Below are 22,723 nucleotides of genomic sequence, written 5' to 3'. Positions count from 1 at the left end.
GGCTCAATGCTTGGGCCTAGTAGTACTGGAGGCTACCAGTCACCACAGTAGTGCATAGGAGCCATCAGGGTCATACCTGGTAGTGCTTGGATGGCCATTAATGGCTGGGGATGGAACCTGGGTCTCACACATGCTGGGCATGCTCTCCAGTCCTTGAAGTAATCTCATAGTTTATTTTTATTAGTATGAAATTGTTTTTATGCATTTAATTGAAACTAGATCCAAATGCACTTTTCAGTTTGGTTTTTTAAAATTTTCTAGGCTATATGAAATGTGACCCCTCGGAGGGGACGGGTTTCCTTTCCCTCCCCACCCCAAGCAGAGCCTTGACAGTTGAAGACCTCTGGAACCCAGCCACAGCCATGCTCGAGGCTACTCTCCACACATCCAGACAAGCCTCATGCATGAAGGGACCGGCGGAGGAACCCAGGTGTGTGGGACCCGGGGCTGAGATCTCCAGGCTTGCTCGGAGTGGGACTGGGCCTTTTCCACCCAGACTTCCCATTTTCCAGTAGCTTGGCAGCTACACCCACAAACTGCCCCCGGCGCCCTATAATTCCACCCACGGCCAACATCCACAAACTATAAGACCAAGCTCCGGGAAGCTTTGCAGCCACGAGACATCTAATAGCCTTGTTCTCCCTCTTGGAGAACCTGACAAGTTACCAAGAGTCTACTGCCTGCAAGGGAAAGCCTTGCAAGCTCCCCATGGTGTATTCATATCCCAAATACAGTAAAATATATATACATACCTCTCAGAGAGCCCGGCAAGCTACCTAGAGTATCCCGCCTGCATGGCAGAGCCTCGAAAGCTACCTGTGGCATATTCGATATGCCAAAAACAGTAATGATAGGTCTCATTCCTCTGACCCTGAAAGAGCATCCAATCGTTGGGAAAGACGAATAAGGAGAGGCTGCTAAAATCTCAGGGTTGAGTGTAATAGAGATGTTACTGGTGTCTGCTCGAGTAAATGGACAAGCAACGAGATAACAGTGATACAGTGATATGAAATGTAACAGATAATTTAAAACAACAAATCCAGCCAAATATTTAAACACTTGTGAAGAAGTGCATTAGGTCCAAAGAGTTTTATGATATTGAGGATGTTATATGTAATGTGTACAATAATAAGGGTAGAAGTCTCCTTAAATCTTTGGGGAAAACAAACATATTTTTTGTTTGTTTTAAGACCACATCTGGCAATATTACACCTGACTCTGCACTCAGGAATCTCTCCTGGCAGTGCTTGGAGAACCATATAGCATGCTGGGCATTGAACTCCGGTCCACTGCAAGCAAGGCAAACACCCTACTTGCTGTACTGTCTCTCTGGCCTCAAAATAACTTGAAGTATATTATCGTGCGACAGATTTTTGTACTCTAAGAGAACTCTGCTTTACCTTACACTGTTTCATTTATTTTCCCTCTTTCTAAGTTTAAAAATAAAAATCAAAAGCCCTTAGGTAAGATGGTAAAGATGCAAGCTTGTTGCTGATTAGAATTTAAATGTTAGGAGTTAAGAGTCTGATTCATTTTCACTTGAACACACATTTTATTTAGAATGCAGCACTAACAGCATGATGATAAACTGTCACAAATTTGTACCAGGAAGCTCACAATCTTTAAAGTGTGTTTTTCGTTTTTTTCACAAGAAATCTAAGTATAGCATTATTATTATTTGGTACTAGAATCAAAGACGACATTTAGATTCTTCAACTTTGGGGCAATTAGTAACATGATTGAAATCGAAACGATTGTCTAGTCAGGCAGAGGAAAGAAATTCAAAAGCAGTTTCTTTTTCTTCTGTCAGTTCCTTTGCAGTAAGCTCCATCTTCTCACGGGAGAAATCGTTAATAGGGAGACCTTCAACAACCTTCCAGGTCTTATTCTGTTTGAAAATAATTATAACAAGAATTTTACAATTAAACTAGAAATGATCTTTGAGCAAGCAATAATTTAATCAGAACTTTTTGGGTACATTTTATTTTTGTGTCACTCCCTGCTGTGCTGAAGGGACTGAACATGAGACTCCAGTACACAAAGTATCGGTACCAGTATTTCAGTGCTGTGCTGTTTGCGTGCATGTGTGCGTGCATGCATGTGTGCGTGTGTGTGTATGAGCGAGCGCATGTGTGTAAGAGAAGCAGGGAAGTTTTTAACTGAAACTTATTTAGAAAGATGTGAAAGGATAGAAAGGGAGAGGTACATGTTCAAGAGTGAACACAGGGTTCTCCAGAGAGGAAAAAGGCCAGCAAAGAAATGTTGATACCAGCAAGTGAGATTTGTGCTTAAGGGAGAAAATGGGCTTGAGGAGCAGGTCATCAGTACTTTTGACTTATTCTCCCCAGTTCCTGAACTTTAAAGGAATTCCAGTTTTAAAATACGATTTCAAAGAAGATAAATCCAATTCTTAATAAAACTCACTGAATCTAGGAAAAAAATCTTTCAGTAGGTTTTAATGAATGGATACAAATAACTACCATCTTTAGTGGGATTACAATAAAAAATCTTTTAGTGGGTTTTAATGAATGGATACAAATAACTACCATCTTTAGTGGGATTACAATAAAGAACAGCAGTATTTAAAATACTGCTTCACTTGGAAGATACAATTCACAGGTATTCTTGGGATAGACAGATAACACAGTGGTTAAGGCACTTGCCTTGCAAGTAGCAGACCCAGTTTTTATCCCCAGTACCCCATATGGTCCTCCCAAGTCCACCAGGAGTGAACCCTGAGTGCAGAGCCAGGAGTAACTCCTAAGCACTGCTGGGTGTGGCTTCAAAACAAAACCCAAAACCCCAAGACCCCAATCACAGACATTCAGTTTAGGGCACAATATAATGGGCCTTGTGGGAAGAGTTTAATCTTGCTCTGCAAGTAACTTTAATCTTTTAATTACTTTAAGTTATGTTATATACAGTTTTAAAGCTGTGAAAAACATTAAATTTAGCAAAGGAACAACTTTCAAGATTAAGTTAGTTACTTTCTAGACCAAAGAGGGAACAAACAGCATTGAATAATGACAAAACCTTGCCCTTGGAACACAAAACTCATATTACCAAATAGTGGGAAGGTAGTGGGGTGGGAGTGTTGGCGGATGAAGACATGGACAGAGGGACAGTTGTGGATGGTCTTGGGCATGTCAAGTGGAAGTGAAGGGGCAGTAACTTTGTACATCAACAATATAAATGTTAACACTATTGTAACCATGTTACCTATATTTTAATTTAAAAATTATTTTTAAAAAGCATAAATGTGAAAATAATTTCCCATTAGGAGAGAGAGAAGAGCAATCATTCTCCAAATAACCTACCTTGATTGTAACAGGGAATGAGTAGAGCAGGTCATCGGGAACACCATAGGAGTTGCCATCAGAGATTATGCCCATGGACACAAATTCTCCCTGAAAACAACAATGTTTTGTTTCCAGGGTACTTAGAGATTGCTACACAAACAACACATGAACTTATAAAATTACCTAGGTGACAGTTTCCTAACATGCAGAGAACTTCATTGCTATATAGGAATCATCACTCAGCACTTCCATGATAAGGTTACTTCCATGGGTATCATCTCATTCTACTCTTTTCATGTGAAGTAAGCCACAGAAACAAATGCCTCGTTTATAAGTAAAGGAATTATGGCTCTGTATAGGTTTTAAGACTGAAAAACATTACCCATGTATTTGTGCTAGGTGCTTTTCATATATCATCTCACTCATACAATGCTACCAGGTAAATGTCATGCCAAAGATGACACCAGCTTAGAGAGGTTGAAAAATAAAAAACCAACAACAACCAAAACAACATTTTCAAGGTCACAGAACCTGAAGGTAACCGAGTTAGGATATGAACCTAACTCAGTTGATAAGGCATTTTAATATTACTGGCAAAGAGGGCAAAAAATAAAAATGGCCTATAAAAACCCGAGTCCTCACCTCTGGGGTTCCAAACCAGATGTCTCTGACATGGTCACAGATGGCTTTTGCAGCAGACATTGCACTGGAGAGTTTCCGAGCCTTGATCACAGCAGCACCTCTTTGCTGCACAGTCTGGAAGAAGGCAGGGAGAGAGCAACATCACTTGATCATAACAGCTGGATTGTCACCAACCTCCAGCTGATTGTAGGGAAAGGCTACAGAAACTTCATGGTCTCCTAACCATGCAATCAGCCAAATCAGCCATACTAAATTATTTCAACAAAAGAATCTAGAAACCTACTTCCACAGAACGCTTACTACACTCAAAGAAATAGGTCTTTTTTTATAATTGGATGACCCAAAGTTTGCCAGGATTTTGATACTTTAACCATCAATCTTGACAGTAGCAGTAACAAATCAGATCAGGAAAGATGACGGCCAACTTAAGCTCCCACCAAAGCATGCAGTTACTAGAGCAGTTGTGGACTTGCTCACCTTCAATTTTTCCTCCCCACACCCTCACCCCTTGGAGAGGTCAGTGACACAGACTGTCTTTTAATAGTTTTTCACTTGGCTATTATAAGGGCTCCCATAGTTTTCTTACTGAGATAAATTCTCCTTTGAGCCAGCTGTCATTTTTCATAGCTTCATAAACACCAACTTCCTTTCCTTGCAGTTTCACCTTGGCATGGTTAACATCTGGATACTGAGTCGAGGAGTGGTTTCCCCAAATAATGACATTCTTCACATCATTGGAAGTCACGCCAAGTTTAAGAGCAATCTAGTTTAAACAGAAAGTAAATACTTAAGAGAAATGCCTTTTCTTTCAAATTGGCAAATCCCCTTACAATATAAAAAGTCCGTGGGGGCCGGAGTGATAGTACAGTGGATAGAGTGCTTATCTTGCACACAGCTAAGTTGGGGCTGGTCTCCAGCACCCCACACAGTCCCTTGAGCCCTGCCAGGCATAATCCCTTATAGTGTCAGTTGTTGTACCCTTCCGCCCCCAAAATATATAATCAGGAACCTGAAACATTGGGGCAGAATATTTAAGTAGACTATGAAAAGCATCCTACAGCTGTGATAAACTTATTAGTATAGTAGGTTTATAAAATATAAAGCATCAAATGAGAGGTAATACAACTTGACTATACAAATCTGATCTTTGTTTTATTAATACTTGGAGAGGTTTCTTCAGGACTTCTGAACAGTTATATTTACACATTTTCTCTATGTCTAAGTGGTATTTTTATTATAAAAAGCTACATATAAATTTCAAATAATCCTATATAGGAAGTTTTGGAGTTGGAAGGGACTTAACTCATAGTTTAGAACGCTAAACAGTATAAATATACGTGCAACACTAAGATTATAATAGTTAATAGTGTAGGTTCAGTAAAAATTTTAGGACCCTGGGGCTGGAGAGATAGCACAGCGGGTAGGGCGTTTGCCTTGCACGCGGCCTGCCTTGCACGCGGCCGACCCGGGTTCAAATCCCAGCATCCCATATGGTCCCCTGAGCATGGCCAGGGGTGATCCAAAAAGCAAAAAAAAAAAAAAAAAAAAAAAAAAAAAATTTTAGGACCCTTACTGCCTTGTAGTTATACAAAGGTCAGCAATATTGCACTGTAGCCAGTAGTGCTATGTTCATCGAGAATGCGTGCAAGTATTAATATTAAGTGTGTACCTCTGGGCCAACACTACAGCTGAGTATAAAAGCACCATAATCAGATTAATACCCATCCCACAGGTCATTGCAAATATAGCCCCAAAGAGAACTGGTGAAGAAAAAAGAATGGATAAATGAACTTGGTAAATTGAAACAATGGAAGGATAGTAAGAACATTAAATTGGGGTCAGGGTGGGGCTGGGGAAGCAATCTTAAAAGGTTTCTTAACACATAATCTATTACTATACAAGTTCAAAATAATAAAATTATTTCGAGGAGAAGAGCTAAATTGTTGTTAGGACCTAAGAAAGTAGAGAGAAGGTGCACTTATAAAGAGGCATCATGAAGTTCTTCTTTGGTGGGTAATGAAACAATTCTACATCTTGTCTATGATGTCTAGAGAAATCTATTATCACAGAATCACTCAAGATGAAAGAAAATAAGTAATATACAAACTGCTGAAATATGAAGTTTAATTAATTGTGCTGTTTATTTTATTATGTGTCTTAAACTAAGTTGAGACTCTTCTTAAACCCTAAAATGGGCAACAGAAAATAAGCCTAGAACTTTAAAATCTTTGTTAACAAATTTCAGTCACATCTGATCTAATCTCTGCTTCATACAAAGTTTGCAAGTACTGGGACTAACTAACATAAAAAGGTTCCCAAATTAACTCAAGTGGTTGGTTCCTTGACTATTAATTTGCTGAACGACTGGAATAAAACAGTATAGGATGCAATAAGTACTATTTTCCACTTTGTAACACCCTGAAAGAATTGGATTAATTGTTTTTACTGATATTAAGTGGGCGTCATAGAGATAAAGGGAAATTTATATGTGGGCAAGTAACCAAGGATGTGCATAACCAAGAACTTAGATTCCATAAGTCCACTGCATGTCAACTTGAACAGTTCAAAGTACAGCAAGACAAAGTACGCCTATGCACCCCCACCCTCAGCCCCTGACACTGCAGGCTTCCTTGCAAACTCTTATTTACTTTATCCCTGTTGCCCACTTCCTCTTGTTTTTTGATCTCCAATCCAATTGTGCCTGAATGGCAAAAGCCATTTACTTTGGACTTAGAGGATTTCATTTCTGAATTATCAGCCATGCCAGAGTTAGCTTAAATTAACATGAAATCAAGATAATAGTTACTTGCTCTTTTAGGTACAATCAAATCTCTCAATACACTAAGCAGTTTTGATTCTTCAGCCCTTTTATCCTCTTCCTGACATCAACTGACTGGTTTCGACAAATTACCACGTCAGCAGAAATACATGCATTGCTTTGCAAAAACACTGCAAAAACAGAGGGGATTTCTGCAGATGATAAACATCACTCTATAAGTAAGTCCTCTGAGACCAAAACAAATTATGAAAGAATAGTAGCCATTCAAATACTCAAGAAATTACAATCTTGTTTGTTTTTGTTTGGAGGTTTGTTCCGTTTCTCACTAGGTAAAGAATTTTCATTAGGAGGAAGAAACTGCCTCTTAAAGTTCACTGTGACATGTAGTCCTAACGGCTGATGGGACTGCCCTTGGGACTGCAATGCCCCTGCCTCTTCAATGAAGCACTCTGTACCAGACTGGTTTGCTGGAATATGTGACATATGCTAAAGTTTGACAAGTTAGCTCCTTCTTCCATCTTTCCTCATTCAGACTTTAGCCTCTACAAGGAAAACTCTTTAGAAACTCAAACAAAAGTGTCCCTCAGTGAAATACTGAGAAGCTGAAGTTTCCAATGCCGTTCTTCACTGAAGGTCCTGGCAAAATGGCAAAAAATGGTAGTCTGCTGGTGTCATCCTTCTTTTTCTCTCTGCAGCAGCCAAGTAACCATGTAGCAATCTAGTATTCACAAAGGCACCCATCTATAATACCCTTTCTTTCATAAATGGTCTATAGTATCTATATCTCCTGCCTTCAATCATTCATATTCTCACCCCCCCCACCCATCCCCAGCCATTAGACTGGCTAAATAAGAACAAAACCTATTCCATAGCCTAAGTCTCTTTGGGAATATTTGCAGCTTAAGTCTGTTATTTAATAACCCTCTAGCTGGAATATTAAGGAGATATTTTGGAGCTGTACCTCTTCTCAAAGTTAACCTGCATGACTAGTATTAATAAAGAAGTTATAGCCAATCTTTTTTTCTGAGGAGACTAGGTTGGGAGGATGACGACAACCTCTGAGCTCAGAGGGCCATATGTACTACGAGGGATCAAACCAGGGCTGGTCACATGCAAGGCAAGCTCCTTAGCTTCCGTACTATCTCTCTGGCACTCAGCCAGTCTTGATTAGAGTTGACTTTGCTGACAAGCATCGTGATAAAAGTTCACCTACGGCAGGGGAGATAGTTTAATAGACAAGAGTGCATTTTCTTAATGTCTAATCCCTGGGACTGCATGTACCTGAAGCACTGCCAGGAGCATCCCCTGGCATGGAGCTGAAAGTGGCCCTCTGCCCTATGTGGTCTAAAACCAAAACAGAAACTTACTATAGACCTTATCTTATTTGAGCCAAATAACTACCCTTTGAGATATGTTTATTAGGTTATTATCCCATTCTATAGCATGAGTATACTTTCTCAAGATCACTGAGCTATGAGTGGATTTAGTCTACTTGAGCTCATTCTGTAAGAACATATACAGGGTTTGCAATCAAGGAAACCTAAGGTGATTCCATCAGTTACTAACTTTACAATTGAGGAGGTTCCTTAATCTTTCTAGGACTAAGGTTTAGTAACTGTAAGTAGGGATAATAGCAACCATTATAAAAATTAAATGATAAATTATATGTAAAGTCTTCAGCTTATAGTAGGCGGTAAGTAAATTATTTTCTCTTTCCCTGGGCACCACCTTCCCCAATACCTAAAAAATGATTAATTCTCAAATTAAGGCAGCGATTTTTAAAGAAATACCTGACATCATCTTTTGGTAAAGTTTCCTCAAAATTAATTTTTTTTCCCTCTAGGAAAAAAAAAATCCCAACTAACTTCGTAACCCTACCTAGTGGAGATAGTTGTGGATGAGGTCAGAAAAGGAACAAGAGAAAAGAAATGAGGCCATGTCTGAAAATTACTGCTTTGTCGTGATGTCCACAAGCCACTGAGACCTCCGAGGAAGCCAGCACAGACATGTGGGATTTCTAAACTTCGAAAAGCTACTGTGTTATTCTGGTGATAGATCCCTTGGTACATTCCTAGAGCTCCAACTAGGTAAGGAAACTTGACAGTCAAATAAAATTTAGCAACCAAGTAGTGGCATTTGCTGCTGAGTAGCAAAAAAGTAAGAAATTTGGAGAAAAAAAAATAGATTATGTAGATTAATATAAAGACATAAAATTGAAACTGGAATTAAAAAGCAAAAAGTCTAGAGTTTGATAGCTTAGTTGTTAGTTAATAATTCAGTGGTAGAGCATAGTGTGAGGCCCTAAGTTCAATTTCTGGCACCAATCCCCAAAACTATAGCTGCTGCACATGCCCCCGCCCCTGAAACCAACCTAAAATTATTATTATCATGTGAATGATCTACACTAGCATCTGTGGTCCCCCCGTACCCGCCCGTACCCCCAGAAATTCCATGCCAGGGATCAAACCCAGGGCATTTAAGACCTCTACCACTGAGCAACATCCCTGACCTGTAGTGACTGATTTTTAACAACTGTAACATGAAGGCATCAGAAATATTTAATTATAGCTAGCAAATGAAATATATTAGGAGATTAGGAGGTCCAATCTCTTGTCCTAAATTAAAAGACTAATGGACTGAAATAGCTTCCTATTAAACAGAACCTAAGATTCCACTTCTGTATATAAATACTTATATGTATATAATAATGATATGGGATGGGTTGGCCATCAGACTCAAGAGTCTCATATATGTGAAACATGAGCTCGACTACTAACTCGGCTCCTTTTCCCGGGATCTAGCTACGTGAAAGAAACATTCATCAGCTTTTAAAAGGCATTTTTCTTACCTGTGCTTTAGCTCGGTTGTGATCCAGACGAGTCAGGCAACTGAAGTTCTCCTTGGGGATGGAAGGCGCCGACTTGGAGGCAGTCAGGCAGTTAGTATTGGCTGGGTTCCCCACCACGATAACCTAGGATGTATTGCAGGCATCACCATGTTACAGATCATAAACTAATTAAATTATTTTATAAAATATACTGTATCACTTTTCTATTAGGTTTGTCTGAGCTAAATGTGTAGTCGTGAGTTGCTTAAACAAGGATATGTTCTAAAAAATGTGTAGCTTATTTTGTCATTGTGTAAACAGAGAGTATAATCCCAATCCCAGATGGTATAGTGTACTATACACCTAGATTATGTAGTATAGCCATGGAAACTACGTTATGTATGCAATTTGTTCTGGACTGAAATGTTATTAGATGATGCATGACAATATAGTTATCATTGTAGTTCTAGAAGTTTTCTATTCTCCCTTCTAAAACTATTTTTCCTTGTTAGTACTCACTGAGGCTATCAAAAACATTTAACAAAGCAACTATTATATACATGTCATTTTCCAGGTGTCATTATTCAGGTACTAAGACCTGAGGTATTGAGGTTTTCCCAAAGATCTTTGTGTTTCCAAAACAGAGTACTTATTGATTCACTTGTCACAAAACACAAGTTTTGTGTTTTTTTAACTCGGGGTTTGATTGATTCACAGAACTTAGTTTAATCAACACTTTAGAATTCAAAGTGCTTTTTGCAACATTGCATACTTTCAAAAATTAACTGGATATATGCTATAATATAAATTATGAGCTAGGTCCCATCCACTATGCACGTACTGAATCAATCTTTAGGAGAAAGCACTTCCTGATACTTCTTTGGGGGAAGATATATGATACAATGAATTTATAACACAGTATAGAAAAGAGTATACATAAATTTAAGTTTTAAGATTCTTTACGAAATTCTTTAGAAAACAAAACTTACCATGAAATAATATCATACTTGCAGAAAAGCTTTAGAAATATTACAAGGACTAACTCCCATACCCTCTTTTTTTTTAAAAAATTTATTTATTTTTAATTAGTGAATCACTGTGAGGGTACAGTTACAGATTTACACATTTTTGTGCTCATGTTTCCCTCATACAAAGTTCGAGAACCCATCCCTTCAGCAGTGCCCATTCTCCACCACCAGTAAACCCAGCATCCCTCCCACCCTCCCCAATCCCATCTCTCCCCACCCCACCCTGCCACTATGGCAGGGCATTCCCTTCTGTTCTCTCTCACTAATTAGCTGTTGTCCCACACCCTCTTTATCCAGATTCTTCAATTTACATAATTTCTTCCGCTTGTTCTGTGCCCCCCCCCACAATTCATTCTATCCTTTGCTTTTTTGGGGGCCCAATTTGGAGCAAGTGGCAAACATGACAAGCCAATGCACTTAAGTAGTCCAATGCTGATGTTTACTTCCTCAAACAAGAACACTTCTGGTCAAGGGGTGATTAGTCCAAGCCTGCATTTCGACAGTCCAAGTAACCTTATAATCCTTTTCTAAGAGACCTGTACATTTCTATTCATTTTTGTTAATGATTATAGAAAATAAAGTTAGTAATTACACAGAGAGCAAACATTTAGATGCCAGTGAAATATAATTGGCCACTTTCAGTATTTTATAAAAAACTTACCATTTCTTGAAGTTAGAATAGGGAGGAAAGTGTCTCAAGTTAGTGAAACAATCAGCTTACTTCTTTCTTGAGTTAACTGGCTAAAGGAGGCCTCATTACAACATTAAGGCTAATTCAGAAATTATTTAAAAGTTAAGTGTTTTTAAATAACACTAAATTGAGAAAATCTGAGCATTCGCAAGCCATTGTTTCCTGCAGTCATCACACTGCACAACCATACATATAAATCCAAGTTTCTGTGCAAATGTTCTCATGCAGATAAAAAGCAACAGAGTCCTATACATTCTCCAAGTTTATACATTAGTATTAATTTCACGCCACAGGAATCAGCAGTAACGTCTCCATTGTGAGACTTGTTGTGACTGTTTTTTGGCATATCAAATATGCCACAGGTAGCTTGCCAGGCTCTGTCATGCAGGTGGGATATTCTCGGTAGCTTGGAGATGTTACTGGTGCCCGCTCGAACAAATTGATGAACAAGGGGACGACAGTGCTACAGTGCCACAGGAATCAGCAAAGTATTCCTGAGCACCTCTGAATGTCATTTTCTACTGTAGAGCCCCCAGAGAGTCATCAAGCAAAAAAGGCCAACAATTTGGTTTAACTTAAATGCTGCAAATGAAAAATCACGTAAGAACTCTATTGGTCACCTTAACTGACTTCTTGGCGTATTTGTCCAGTGCTGCACCCTGGCACTTGAAGATTTTCACATTTGCTTTCAGCAAATCTTTTCTCTCCATGCCATCCCTTCTTGGCATAGAGCCGACAAGAATAGCCACATCCAGGTCCTTGAAAGCAACTTCTTCTTTATCGGTTGCAATAACATCTGTGAATGTAGCAATAAACCTGCAGAGTTACTTAAACACGCTCTGGTAGGAGGTTTTCATTTTCATAAATCAAACATATCCAATAATTCATATGCAGAAAATGTACTAATTTAACATTATAACATCTACAGAAAAGCCAATAAATTAATCTTGCTTTTTCTATTTCACTAATTACCTCAATATCAAAACTATTCATACATAGGTCACGAGTGGAACCCTCAGGAATGAGACCAGTGCCTTTGGGAGAGTCCCTGGGGATGGGAAAGAGTGCAGAACCAGGAGTAAGCCCTGAGCAGTGCCATATTTGCCCCCCCAAAATCATCAACAAAAGAGATCTTATAGAGTTCCTGCATTCTTTCAACCAAATACGGACACATATAAGAAGATGGCTATCTGTAAATCAGGAATTGGCCCCAACCCAATCAGTTAGTTCTTTATCAGTGAATTTATGGTCTTCAGAATTGTTAAAAATAAGTTTCTACTGCTTATAAGACACAGAGTATGGTATTTTAGCCACAGGAATCCAAATGGACTAAGATAATCAGGATCGAGCATTGTTACTGTTAAATTTTTAGGCCAGTGAACTTAGTCATACTCAAGTTGCTAAGGCATATATAAGAACATCAGCTGGAAAAAGTTTTTTTTCCCCCACTCAGGCATCCTTTTTTGTTCATAATTGATGGAGTGATTTATAATGAGAGACCACGAGAGAGTAGAGGAAACGTAGTAGATAGGGGTAACATAGAAAGTTCAAGAGAAAGTTTATTTGGAAAGAGTAATGGTGGGAAAGGGAGCCCACAGAATAGCCTGGGCAGGGTAATGCAGCCTTTAATACAACTATGTGATTAATTCTTTAAGTGGCAGAGAGCTGCTTTAGAAAATGCTTATAAAACATTACATGACTTCTGGGGCTGGAGCAATAGCACAGCAGGTAGGGCGTTTGCCTTGCACAAAGACGACTGGGGTTTGATTCCCAGCATCCCATATCATCCCCGAGCACCGACAGGGGTAGTTTTTGAATGCATAAGCCAGGAGTAACCACTGTGCATCGCCAGGTGTGGCCGAAAAAGAAAAAAAAAATTACATGAGAAATCTGAGAATGATTTCTCTTGGGTTGTGTATATACTATGCTCTGTGCAACTTCTAGGAGAATATTCTTTTTTTTCTTTTAATTCTTTTATTGATTCACCATGTGGAAAGTTACAAAGCTTTCAGGTTAGAGTCTCAGTTATACAATACTCAAACACCCATCCCTTCACCAGTGCACATATTCCACCACCAAGAATCACGATATACCTCCCCCCTTCCCCCCACCTCCCCAGCCCCCCACCCCGCATGTGTAACTGGTAAATTTCACTTTCCTTTCACTTTACTTTGATTACATTCAATATTTAAACAAAAAATTCACTATTATTGATTTGGAGAATATTCTTTTTTTTTTTTTTTTTTTTTTTGCTTTTTGGGTCACACCCAGCGATGCTCAGGGGTTACTCCTGGCTTTGCACTCAGGAATTACTCCTGGCGGTGCTTGGGGGACCATATGGGATGCCGGGGATCGAACCTGGGTCGGCCGCGTGCAAGGCAAACGCCCTACCCGCTGTGCTATCGCTCCGGCCCCTGGAGAATATTCTTAATCCATTCTTACTAAGAGAAAAACAAAAAGATCACAATGATGGGGCCAGAATGATAGGACAGCGGGTAAAGTGTTTGTCCTGCAACACAGCTGATTCGGGCTTGATCCCCCAGCCCCACATGGTTTCCTGAGCCCTGCCAGGAGTGACAGCTGAGCACTGCTGAGTGTGACCCAAAACAAAAACAAAGACCACAATGAAGCAATAATTAAAAAAAAATTATAATTACAATGCACAGCGGGTAGGGAGTTTGCCTTGCACACGACCAACCTGGGTTTGATTCCTCCATCCCTCTTGCAGAGCCCGGCAAGCTACCTGTGGCGTATTCAATATGCCAAAAACAGTAACAAGTCTCACAAGAGATGTTACTGGTGCCCACTCGAGCAAATCCATGAACAATGGAACGACAGTGCTACAGTGCTATCCAATGTTTTAATAATGATTCTTTTAATTAAATTTAAGACTTCTGGGATTGGAGACATAGTTTAGTGGGTAAGTACTTGTTCCTCATGCGGCTAACCTGGGTTCAATCCACAGATGGTCCCAAACCCTCCAGGAGTGATCCCTAAGTGCAGAGCGAGGAGTAAGCCCTGAGCATGGCAGGGTGTGGCATTCCCCTTCACCCCCTACTGCGTCCACAGTTCAGACTTCTGTCTTATTTTGTGTAAAAGTTCAATGGTTCTCAAAGTAACTTAGAGCAGAACGCTGGGACTTTAAAATTCATGCAGTAAATGGTACAATAAATTATACTATGTATGGACCTGGCAACTGGCAGATGAGATGGACTTTATGTGAAGGATAAACCAACTTCCAGTCTTAGGATAGCATATGGTTCTAGAAGACAACTATAGAATTAGGAGTTTACTATTACACAATTCTACTATTATCACCTAAAAAGAATTTAAAAAACAATACAGTGTAGTCAATCTCAGGCCCATAAGCCTTGTGAAATACTTTTATATTTTTTAAAACCTTATTCATGATTTTCATTTTATCCTTATTCATTCTTAGTATGCATCTTACCAAGTATTTGCAGTTCAAACAATTAAAACTTTCATGAAGAAATTTTGTTTGTTTATTTCTGGGCGACACCCAGCTGTGCTTAGGGCCAGTTCCTGGTGATGCTTGGAGAACCAAATGCTATACCAGGGATTGAATCTGGGTCGGCAGTGTGAAACCGACCTTAACCACTGCACTCTTTTCTCCAGTTCCATGAAATAATTTCTAATTTGGTGGCGAGTTTACAAAAATATGCACCTGCTTTTGAAAATACTATAAAATCTTTTCCTCCACTTTCTAACTTACCTTTCAGGAGGGGAAGGGCACAGTCTTGCAGTTCCATTAGGACACCCTCCAGGACACCCATCATGGGAGTGATATCCAACAAAACAAGAATTATAGGCTGCCAAATAAGAAGAATTTGTGACTTGTTTATTTTTTGATTATTTGATTATTATACATGTATAATTTCCACCAATTAGGCATGATTTTTAGGTCAGATATCTAATATCAAGTCACTTTCAGAAAAAGGACTCTTGCTTCCATAAAACCAGCAATGATTTGCTAATGGATACTTAAGAGGAATTAAAAATGACCAATTTTAAAGAATTAGGAAGAAATATCAAATTGAAAAGACATGCTAGTTTTCTGTCATTAATCTGCCTAATTTTAGTTCATGGAAACTTAGGCACAGTATTTGGCATAAAGAAAGAACTCAATATCCATGGCTGAAGAGAATGAATAAAAAAATAAATACCTTAGAAAAGGATTTTAGTGTATATTAATCTGATAGTGCTACTTCAGCAACTTTCTCTCTGGTATGAGTTTACCTAACAATTACTGTCATCAATGAATAACTGCTACTGACACTGCTGGCTGCACCAAGTGTACAAAAACAATTCAGAAAGAGTAATTTTGATTTGCCAAGTGTTTCTATGTACCTGGAAGGTGCATATAAATACCTTAACAACTTCCATTAATGACTTCCTTTATGGTGTCCATTAAATTTATTAGATTACTCATTGCCTCAGGAACTAAAATTTCCTTGTAATGAAACACAGGGTTTTATTGGTGTTATTCTTACTTTGACTTAAATTTTATAGACCTTGCCCATACCTGGTCTTTACCAAAGACAGATCCATTTCCAATGCTGTACAGCAGTGAGTAGGCAATCTGACCAGCTGCTCCCGTCACAAGGACTCTGACTGGTTCAGACTGTAATGAGACCCATTAACATGCTATTAAAAAGTGTTATTTTACCCTGAAGATACTCAGCAATTTCCCCATAACAAAACCTTTCATATTTGGCTTAGCAGAATAACATCCCACTAAATATATCATGCACAAATCAACTGGAACATGTGTTCTTGGTTGCCTATTTCTGCAGTGCTATAAAGTTCCCTGTTATGCTAGAGAACTTATATAATCTTATCTATTTAAAGATATTGTACCACTAAAACAGGCCTAACAATGTTGACGTGCATTATACAGTGACAGAAACCCCAGCTTCTAGAATCTTACAAAATCTTATACCACTTCTTATACAAAATCTTATACCACTTCTATCTATCTTCTACCTTATACCACTTCTAGAATCCTTTATATTTGGAAAAGAAGTTAACAGAAGGTAAAATTTTTCATGTGCAATGAGCTAAATTATCATGCACACATCCTGTGTGCAATGATAACTATGATTCATTTAAATACATGGAGGAGGAAAAATAAGTCTTTATTAAGAGAACATGTAGTAATGATTGTCAACCTCAATCCAAGGGAAAATAATTTCAAAAGGGAGAAAGGGAAAAGACAAAAAGCGTAACAGACAGTTAAAAATCAAGATGTGCCTTTACAGAACTCAACAGTCCCTGAAACAAAATATAGAGATGTGGAAAAAAATGACTGATAATCCAAATGATGAGCTCAATTTACTTAAAAAAGTTAAATTATGGAGCGGAAGATATAATACAGTGGATAGAGTGTTTGCCTTGCATGCAGCCAACCCAAATTCGATCCTTGGCACCCCATATGGTGCCAGAAATATTGTACACTGTCAGAAATATTTCCTGAGCAAAGAGCCAGGACTAACCCCTTAGCATCACTGGGTGTGCCCTGTCCACCCTCCCCCGTCAAAGTTAAATTAGGCTCAGCAAATCTTAAAAAACAACACTTGAAATATCCCCACATTTTCATTAAAAACAGCCAAACAAAAGTGCTGGGTAACTTACTTGATAAATTTAATTGATAAATTAGATGGAAACATCCAATTTAAGTGAATGATTTCAATGTAATGGTTCCTTGAAGACATACTTCTATGTCACATCTCTTCCTATCTGCATAAGAAGTGGCCTCCCGAGTGGAGAGACGGTGGAAGCACTTTCTATATGAGTTCTTTCTATTCAAAATTCTTTCCAGAAAGATACTAATATCTCTGAGAGGGAAGGAAATGGGAGACTGCTAAGATCCTTCTAACTTTGTAGCTCTAACCTCTGGAGGCCTTAAGTACTTAGAAATCTGGTACCCATCTCAGGAAAGAAGTGCCAATTGTAAAGAAATAGCTCTCAAAAACATATAGCAGACTGTGTGCATTTCCCTCCTTCAGAGATGTGACCCCCTGCTGGGGTGGGGATAAAACAGAGAAAAATATGGGTAAAGTTTCTTTCTGACCTTCCAGATCTCTTCTACTGACTCTCTCCTCCAAAGACCTTTCTATCGCAAAGCAGAATTTAATTTCCCACATATATCTACTTAACATATGTTTCCAACTGATTTATTTTCAGGTTCATAAAGAGCACTAAAAACTGGTGTACAGTTCATATTTTCTAGATGGCTTTTACAGGTTTTTAATGTTCTCATTTGTCCCCTTTCCTCTGAAGCAGATGAGCCCAAGGGAATAGAGGAAGAAATTATTTCCTCTTTAGAATGATAGCTAAAAATTTCATTAATTTTTAAAATTTTGGTTTTCGAATCATAACTGGCAGTGCTCAGGACACTCCCAGCAGTATTCTGGGTTTGAGCTTGGGTTTCTTCCTACATGCAAAGCATGTGTGCCAGCCTTTTGTACTCTTTTCCTGGCCCTAGAATGTCAGTTGCTTTTTTGTTTTTGAGGGGTGTGTGGTTTGGGTGACACAGAGATGGTCTGGGCCTATTTCTGATAGTGCTCTGGAGACTATATACCAGTGACTGAACCAGGACTGATTGCAAGGCAAGAGCCTTAACCCTGTACTATCTCTCTAGTCCTGGAAGTGTGCTTCTTCTTCTTCTTTCTCTTTTTTTTTTTTTTTGCTTTTTGGGTCACACCCGGCGATGCACAGGGTTACTCCTGGCTCATGCACAAAGGAATTACTCCTGGCGGTGTTCGGAGGACCATATGGGATGCTGGGATTTGAACCCGGGTCGGCCGCGTGCAAAGCAAATACCCTACCCGCTGTGCTATCACTCCAGCCCTGGAAGTGAGCTTCTCTAGGCATCAGGGCTGTCTGTTTAATTTGGTATTGTATTCCAAACTCTACAAACTGTGTAGAAAATGTCTTGCTGTTGGAACTCAAATAGCTGGACCTTATATATATATATATATATATATATTTTTTTTTTTAAAAAAAAGAAACTACACAGAACCTGAAATTATAAGAGTTGTTTAGAAGCAAAATTAATAGTGCTTCCTACTTGCATCGAGAAGACTGAAAATAATGATCACAATAGTTCCAGCAAGCAAAAATATTGATACCACTAATTTTACAGTGCTTGTTATGGGGGGCAGGGGGCCCCGCAAAAGTGGGGGCGCCCACTGCTATGTTCAGGAGATCCAGGGACCAATCTTTGGGATATTCGTTCAAATGGGCCGTTGCCACACTGCTTAACTAGGGGCCTTAAGCATGAAAGGCAAGATCGCCATCCAGCCTTTTGAGCTATACATCAAAAACAACAACTATTATTATTTTGGCTGTCAGAGACACATCTGGCTGTGTTTAGGACTTATTTCTGGCTCAGTACTCAGTGACCATTCCAGGCACTGCTTGGACCACATGCGGTGTTGGGAATCCAACCAGGGTTATTGAGTGCAAAACAAGAACCTTAACACATGTACAATTTCTCCAGCCCAACAAATCATCATCTTGCTTTATTAATAAACAGGGTTGGGGTGGGGCAGTGGGGAGAACGAGAAAAGACAGTACAGCAGTTAAGGCACTTGCCTTGCATACAGCTGACCCCAGTTCTATCCTGGCATTACATGTGACAACAGGAGTGACTTCTGATCACAGAGCCAGGAATAAGCTGAGCACTGCTGAGTGAAGTCCAACCCCTCCCCATTCAAATAAATAAAAAATACACCATAATAACAACACATAATGTTCACAGTGCTATTTTAGGCCAGAGAATCTATTAGTGACCCACATGCAGGAGACAAGAGGCCAAGTTAATTTTTGCAACAGGAGAAGTAGAATATAATAAAGCAGACTAATGGGATTGAAGTCTTTTAGGGGGGTTGAGATGGGGTTTGGGCCACATCTGGCAATATGTAGTGCTGGAGATCAAACCAGTCAGTCCATAAGCCAGGTACGTACTTTACCCCTATACTATCTTACCAGCCCTGGGTTCAAATCTTGACTGTACTTCTTATAACTGTATTTCCTTCGGCAAACTACTTACTGTTTCCCCATCGTAAAAATGAAGATATTAATAGCAGCTGCTTAACAACTCAAGTAGTTAACTGGTAGGAACTCAGTTGACAAAGCTTAGGAGCTGTATGGAGCAAGTGCTGTAATTATAGGTTATGTTTCCACAGGATTTTCCTCTAAGGACCGTACAAGCTATTGCTTTCTTAGGTCTGTTACTTGTTCCTGTTTTAGGGCCACACCCTGCTATGTCCAGGGCTTACTCCTAGCTCAAGGATCATTCCTGGTGGTGGTTGGGGAACCATATCAGGTCCAGGAATCAGACACAGGTAGGGCACATACAAGGCTAGTGCCCTGCCCACTATTCTAACTCTTTGGCACCAAGGTCTGTTAACTTTTTAGGAGGAAGTGACTTTCCACCCCTAGCAATCATCTTTGACTCAATTTATATACCTATCTGGCATTCAACCAGTATTTGCTGAATGACTTGAAAGAGAAAAGAAAAAAATAAAACACTAGTAACTTCAATGTAAAGGCAATTGGGATAGAGAGGGAAACTGAATCTTGTTATCTTGTAAAGCTTAATTTAAAAGTCAGGTTAGACAGTTAGGTCAGAACTGTGCCTATTATAGGTGTTCATTTTTGTTTTGTTTTTGGGTCACCCAGCTGTGTTCAGAGAACACTCCTGCCTAGCCCTGGGGACCATTATGTGTTGCCAGGGATCCAACCTGCGTAGGCCACAAGAAAGCGCCTTACTGGCTGTACTATCTCTTTGACCCTGGAGAGTTAATTTTAGCTACCGAAAAATATGTTCACAGTATAACAGATCTTAGTGAAGGAGTTGTTGGCCAAGTAATAAATGCCACCTCAGCATTTCCTTCTGTATCTTGGGGGAAAAAAATCATTTTCATAGATAATTCCATCTTGTTAAGTCAGATAAGGCTAATATCTGAATGTTTGATGATGAAACTACTTGAAGATGAAACAGGGGGAAAGATGTGCCTATCTGATTCTTTTTGCTCTGCAACACTGCAGTTGAAAATCAAAAGGGTGGGAGATTCATGCTGACTTTTCTTAATGTTACCAAGTGAAGACAGGTTACTATTCTCTGCTTAGATATCCGGGCAGTCTGCCAAAATCCAAAGAAGGAATGTCTTTGCTCTTGGCAGAGCACTAATGACCTTCCTGCAGATGCAGGCTCTGTATTGCGCATGTGCCAGAGTCTCAGTGATAAAGCTCCAATTTAGGTGTTCTTTCAACAGAAAAAATGATGTCTTGCTTTTACTTTCTAACATACACAGATTTCTGTAGCAAAAAAGACATTATCATTCAGATCCTTTCTGACAGTTTACTGTTGCCCTATGGACGGAAAGGATTTCCATCTATAAAATTTTCTCTTTGACTTGCTTACAAAAGATGGATCATAATCTCTTCCCAGGACACAAGAGCTCATGTGAGAATTTCCTGTCAGTTTCAGTGAACTAAGGGAGTTTTTCCTCATTGACTGTCTCTGGAGTGACCTTCCAGGATGAGGCCTGGCGTAACTGACTGCAGCGAAACAACACAAGGGGACCCTGATCTCTCTGTGACCTTGGGAAAGCCATTGACATCAGCAGGTCATGGTCTTCAGATTAGAAAAAAAACTATTAGACAAGACAAATACTGACAACACGGTATCATTTGTATCCCCAGTGTAAGCTAATTTCTTCTAGAATCTAAGCTACTAAAAATAAAATCTCACAATGACTTGATCAAGTATCCCTATGACACAATATAATAAAATGAAAATACTCTGAAGTCTCTGTTGGGCAAATTGTTATGTGATCTTGAGCACATTCTCTTGGGGGTTCATATGTTATTGTTATTATTTTTGGCTTTTGGGTCACAGTGGGCAGTGCTTCCTGTCAACCAGCTCCAGCATGCAAAAGAAGGGTTTCAGTCTTTTGAGCTATCTCCAAAGCCCAAGTAAGTTAAACTTTAAGATCTGAAGTGAGGTTTGTCAAAAACGATCTTTAAGAGGTTCCATCCAGTTTGTAAACATAAATACTCTTTCTTGCTTTGATGTCAAATGTCACCTTCAAACAGCCTTGCAGGTTATCCTTGCAGGTTAACCATCTACCGTCAGCATTCCTTCACCATACCCTCTTCCCACATCCAGCTAAGTCAAGATACGAAAATCTAGGTAGATCTCCTGATCTTCTACAAGACATTGTGTAACGTTTAAAAGGAGTGTTTCCAGAATTTCTAACATGCACACCAGTAAAGAATGTAAATGCACGACTATTTAGCGACTATTTATTTGGCGACTCTCTAACAGTCTGGCAGTGCAAAATATAGATCAGTGAACCGGTTTTAAATAACATTTTGCGAAATTAGATATGGCGAAAGCACGTCTACGGAAAACGTAGATCGTTATCTGGGGCACCTGGTCAGCCCCACCTTCACAGTCGAGCGCCTTCAGGGCTTTGGGAGCCCTTAGAAGCATTGTGAGCTTTTAGAGGAGAAAATATTAAGATCCAACCTCCCTCCCAGATCAAATCTTTATCGCCCTTCTCAAACCGCACAAACTGCTTTGCAAAACCCGAAGAAAGACCAAATCTGCACAAAGAGATAATCCGTAGTCTCGTGTTTTGTCCACCCGCCACGCAGGACTGAAATCACATCTCTCAAGGGACAGCGTTTTCCCCAGAGTCCTTTTATGAGCTCCCTAGGTGGAAATCAATCTTTTTTCCAATGACTGGGTCACTGCGGCAGTGCCCAGAAAACGAGTCGGGGCTTTCTAAAAGGGGCGCGAAGGGCAGCGCCTTGCGACAGCCCCCCCACCTTAAAAGCCCTTCAAGCTCAAAGACATACAAGGGCGCGTAGGCCTGACGCGGGCAGAACCCAGGGCCCGGGCAACTCACCATGATTGGGAAGTGCGCAGACAATTTCAGCACCTGCAGAGAGAAGCTCAGGAAGCCAGGTCACCTCTAGCGCGGAACCGACTTGGGGGACAGGGACCGGTGAGAGCGAGCAAAGGCTCCGCAGCCGACCCGCGGCGCCTTCTGGGAACTGTAGTTTATGCGGCACAGATTCTGGCGAGATCACCAGCGCGCTTCTTCCCGGGGCTGAACTACACTTCCCGAGCTCCAATGGCGGCTATTTATCACACTCTGCTCCCTGCGCTCGGGGCAGATCGCAAAGTAGTCCCCGAGGGCGATCGGCTGTGATTGGAGGAGGGCGCCGAGCGGAGGGTTTGGACGCGAGATGGAGAGGCCCGCCTGATGGCGCCCAGCTATTGGAGGGACACGAGGCGCGTGTCCCGCGAGGGAGGAGAGACAGACCCCTTAGTTACTTTCACCTCCCCCTCCAGCCCCCCCACTCCCCCGACACGTGAGCAAATGAGACTTGATCCTCCCACAAGGGTAAACGTGGGAG

General features: G+C 40.1%; 1 protein-coding gene across 1 annotated transcript; it reads right to left on the bottom strand.

The window, feature by feature from the left end:
• Positions 1 to 1,532: 1,532 nt before the first annotated feature.
• On the bottom strand, positions 1,533 to 22,373 carry MDH1 (malate dehydrogenase 1). Its single transcript, XM_004609187.2, has 9 exons — positions 22,210 to 22,373; positions 15,810 to 15,908; positions 15,000 to 15,096; positions 11,887 to 12,062; positions 9,569 to 9,691; positions 4,528 to 4,704; positions 3,942 to 4,055; positions 3,318 to 3,407; positions 1,533 to 1,888 (listed from the first exon to the last, which is right to left on the bottom strand). The coding sequence occupies exons 1-9, from the start codon at positions 22,210 to 22,212 to the stop codon at positions 1,763 to 1,765; spliced, it is 1,005 nt and encodes a 334-aa protein (XP_004609244.1). The 5' UTR covers positions 22,213 to 22,373; the 3' UTR covers positions 1,533 to 1,762.
• Positions 22,374 to 22,723: the final 350 nt, after the last annotated feature.

This window comes from Sorex araneus, chromosome X, assembly GCF_027595985.1.
Source record: "Sorex araneus isolate mSorAra2 chromosome X, mSorAra2.pri, whole genome shotgun sequence".
NCBI lineage: Eukaryota > Metazoa > Chordata > Mammalia > Eulipotyphla > Soricidae > Sorex > Sorex araneus.
The sequence above is the reverse complement of the archived record's forward strand: the minus strand, read 5'-3'. Positions and strand labels throughout refer to the sequence as shown.

Excerpts from the sequence above, each read along its gene's own strand:
- MDH1 (XM_004609187.2), bottom strand. Across the intron at positions 9,692-11,886 it reads ACGCCAAGAAGTCAGTTAAG|GTTATCGTGGTGGGGAACCC; the intron begins GTGACCAATAGA and ends AATACATCCTAG. Across the intron at positions 4,705-9,568 it reads ACAACCGAGCTAAAGCACAG|ATTGCTCTTAAACTTGGCGT; the intron begins GTAAGAAAAATG and ends TGTTTAAACTAG.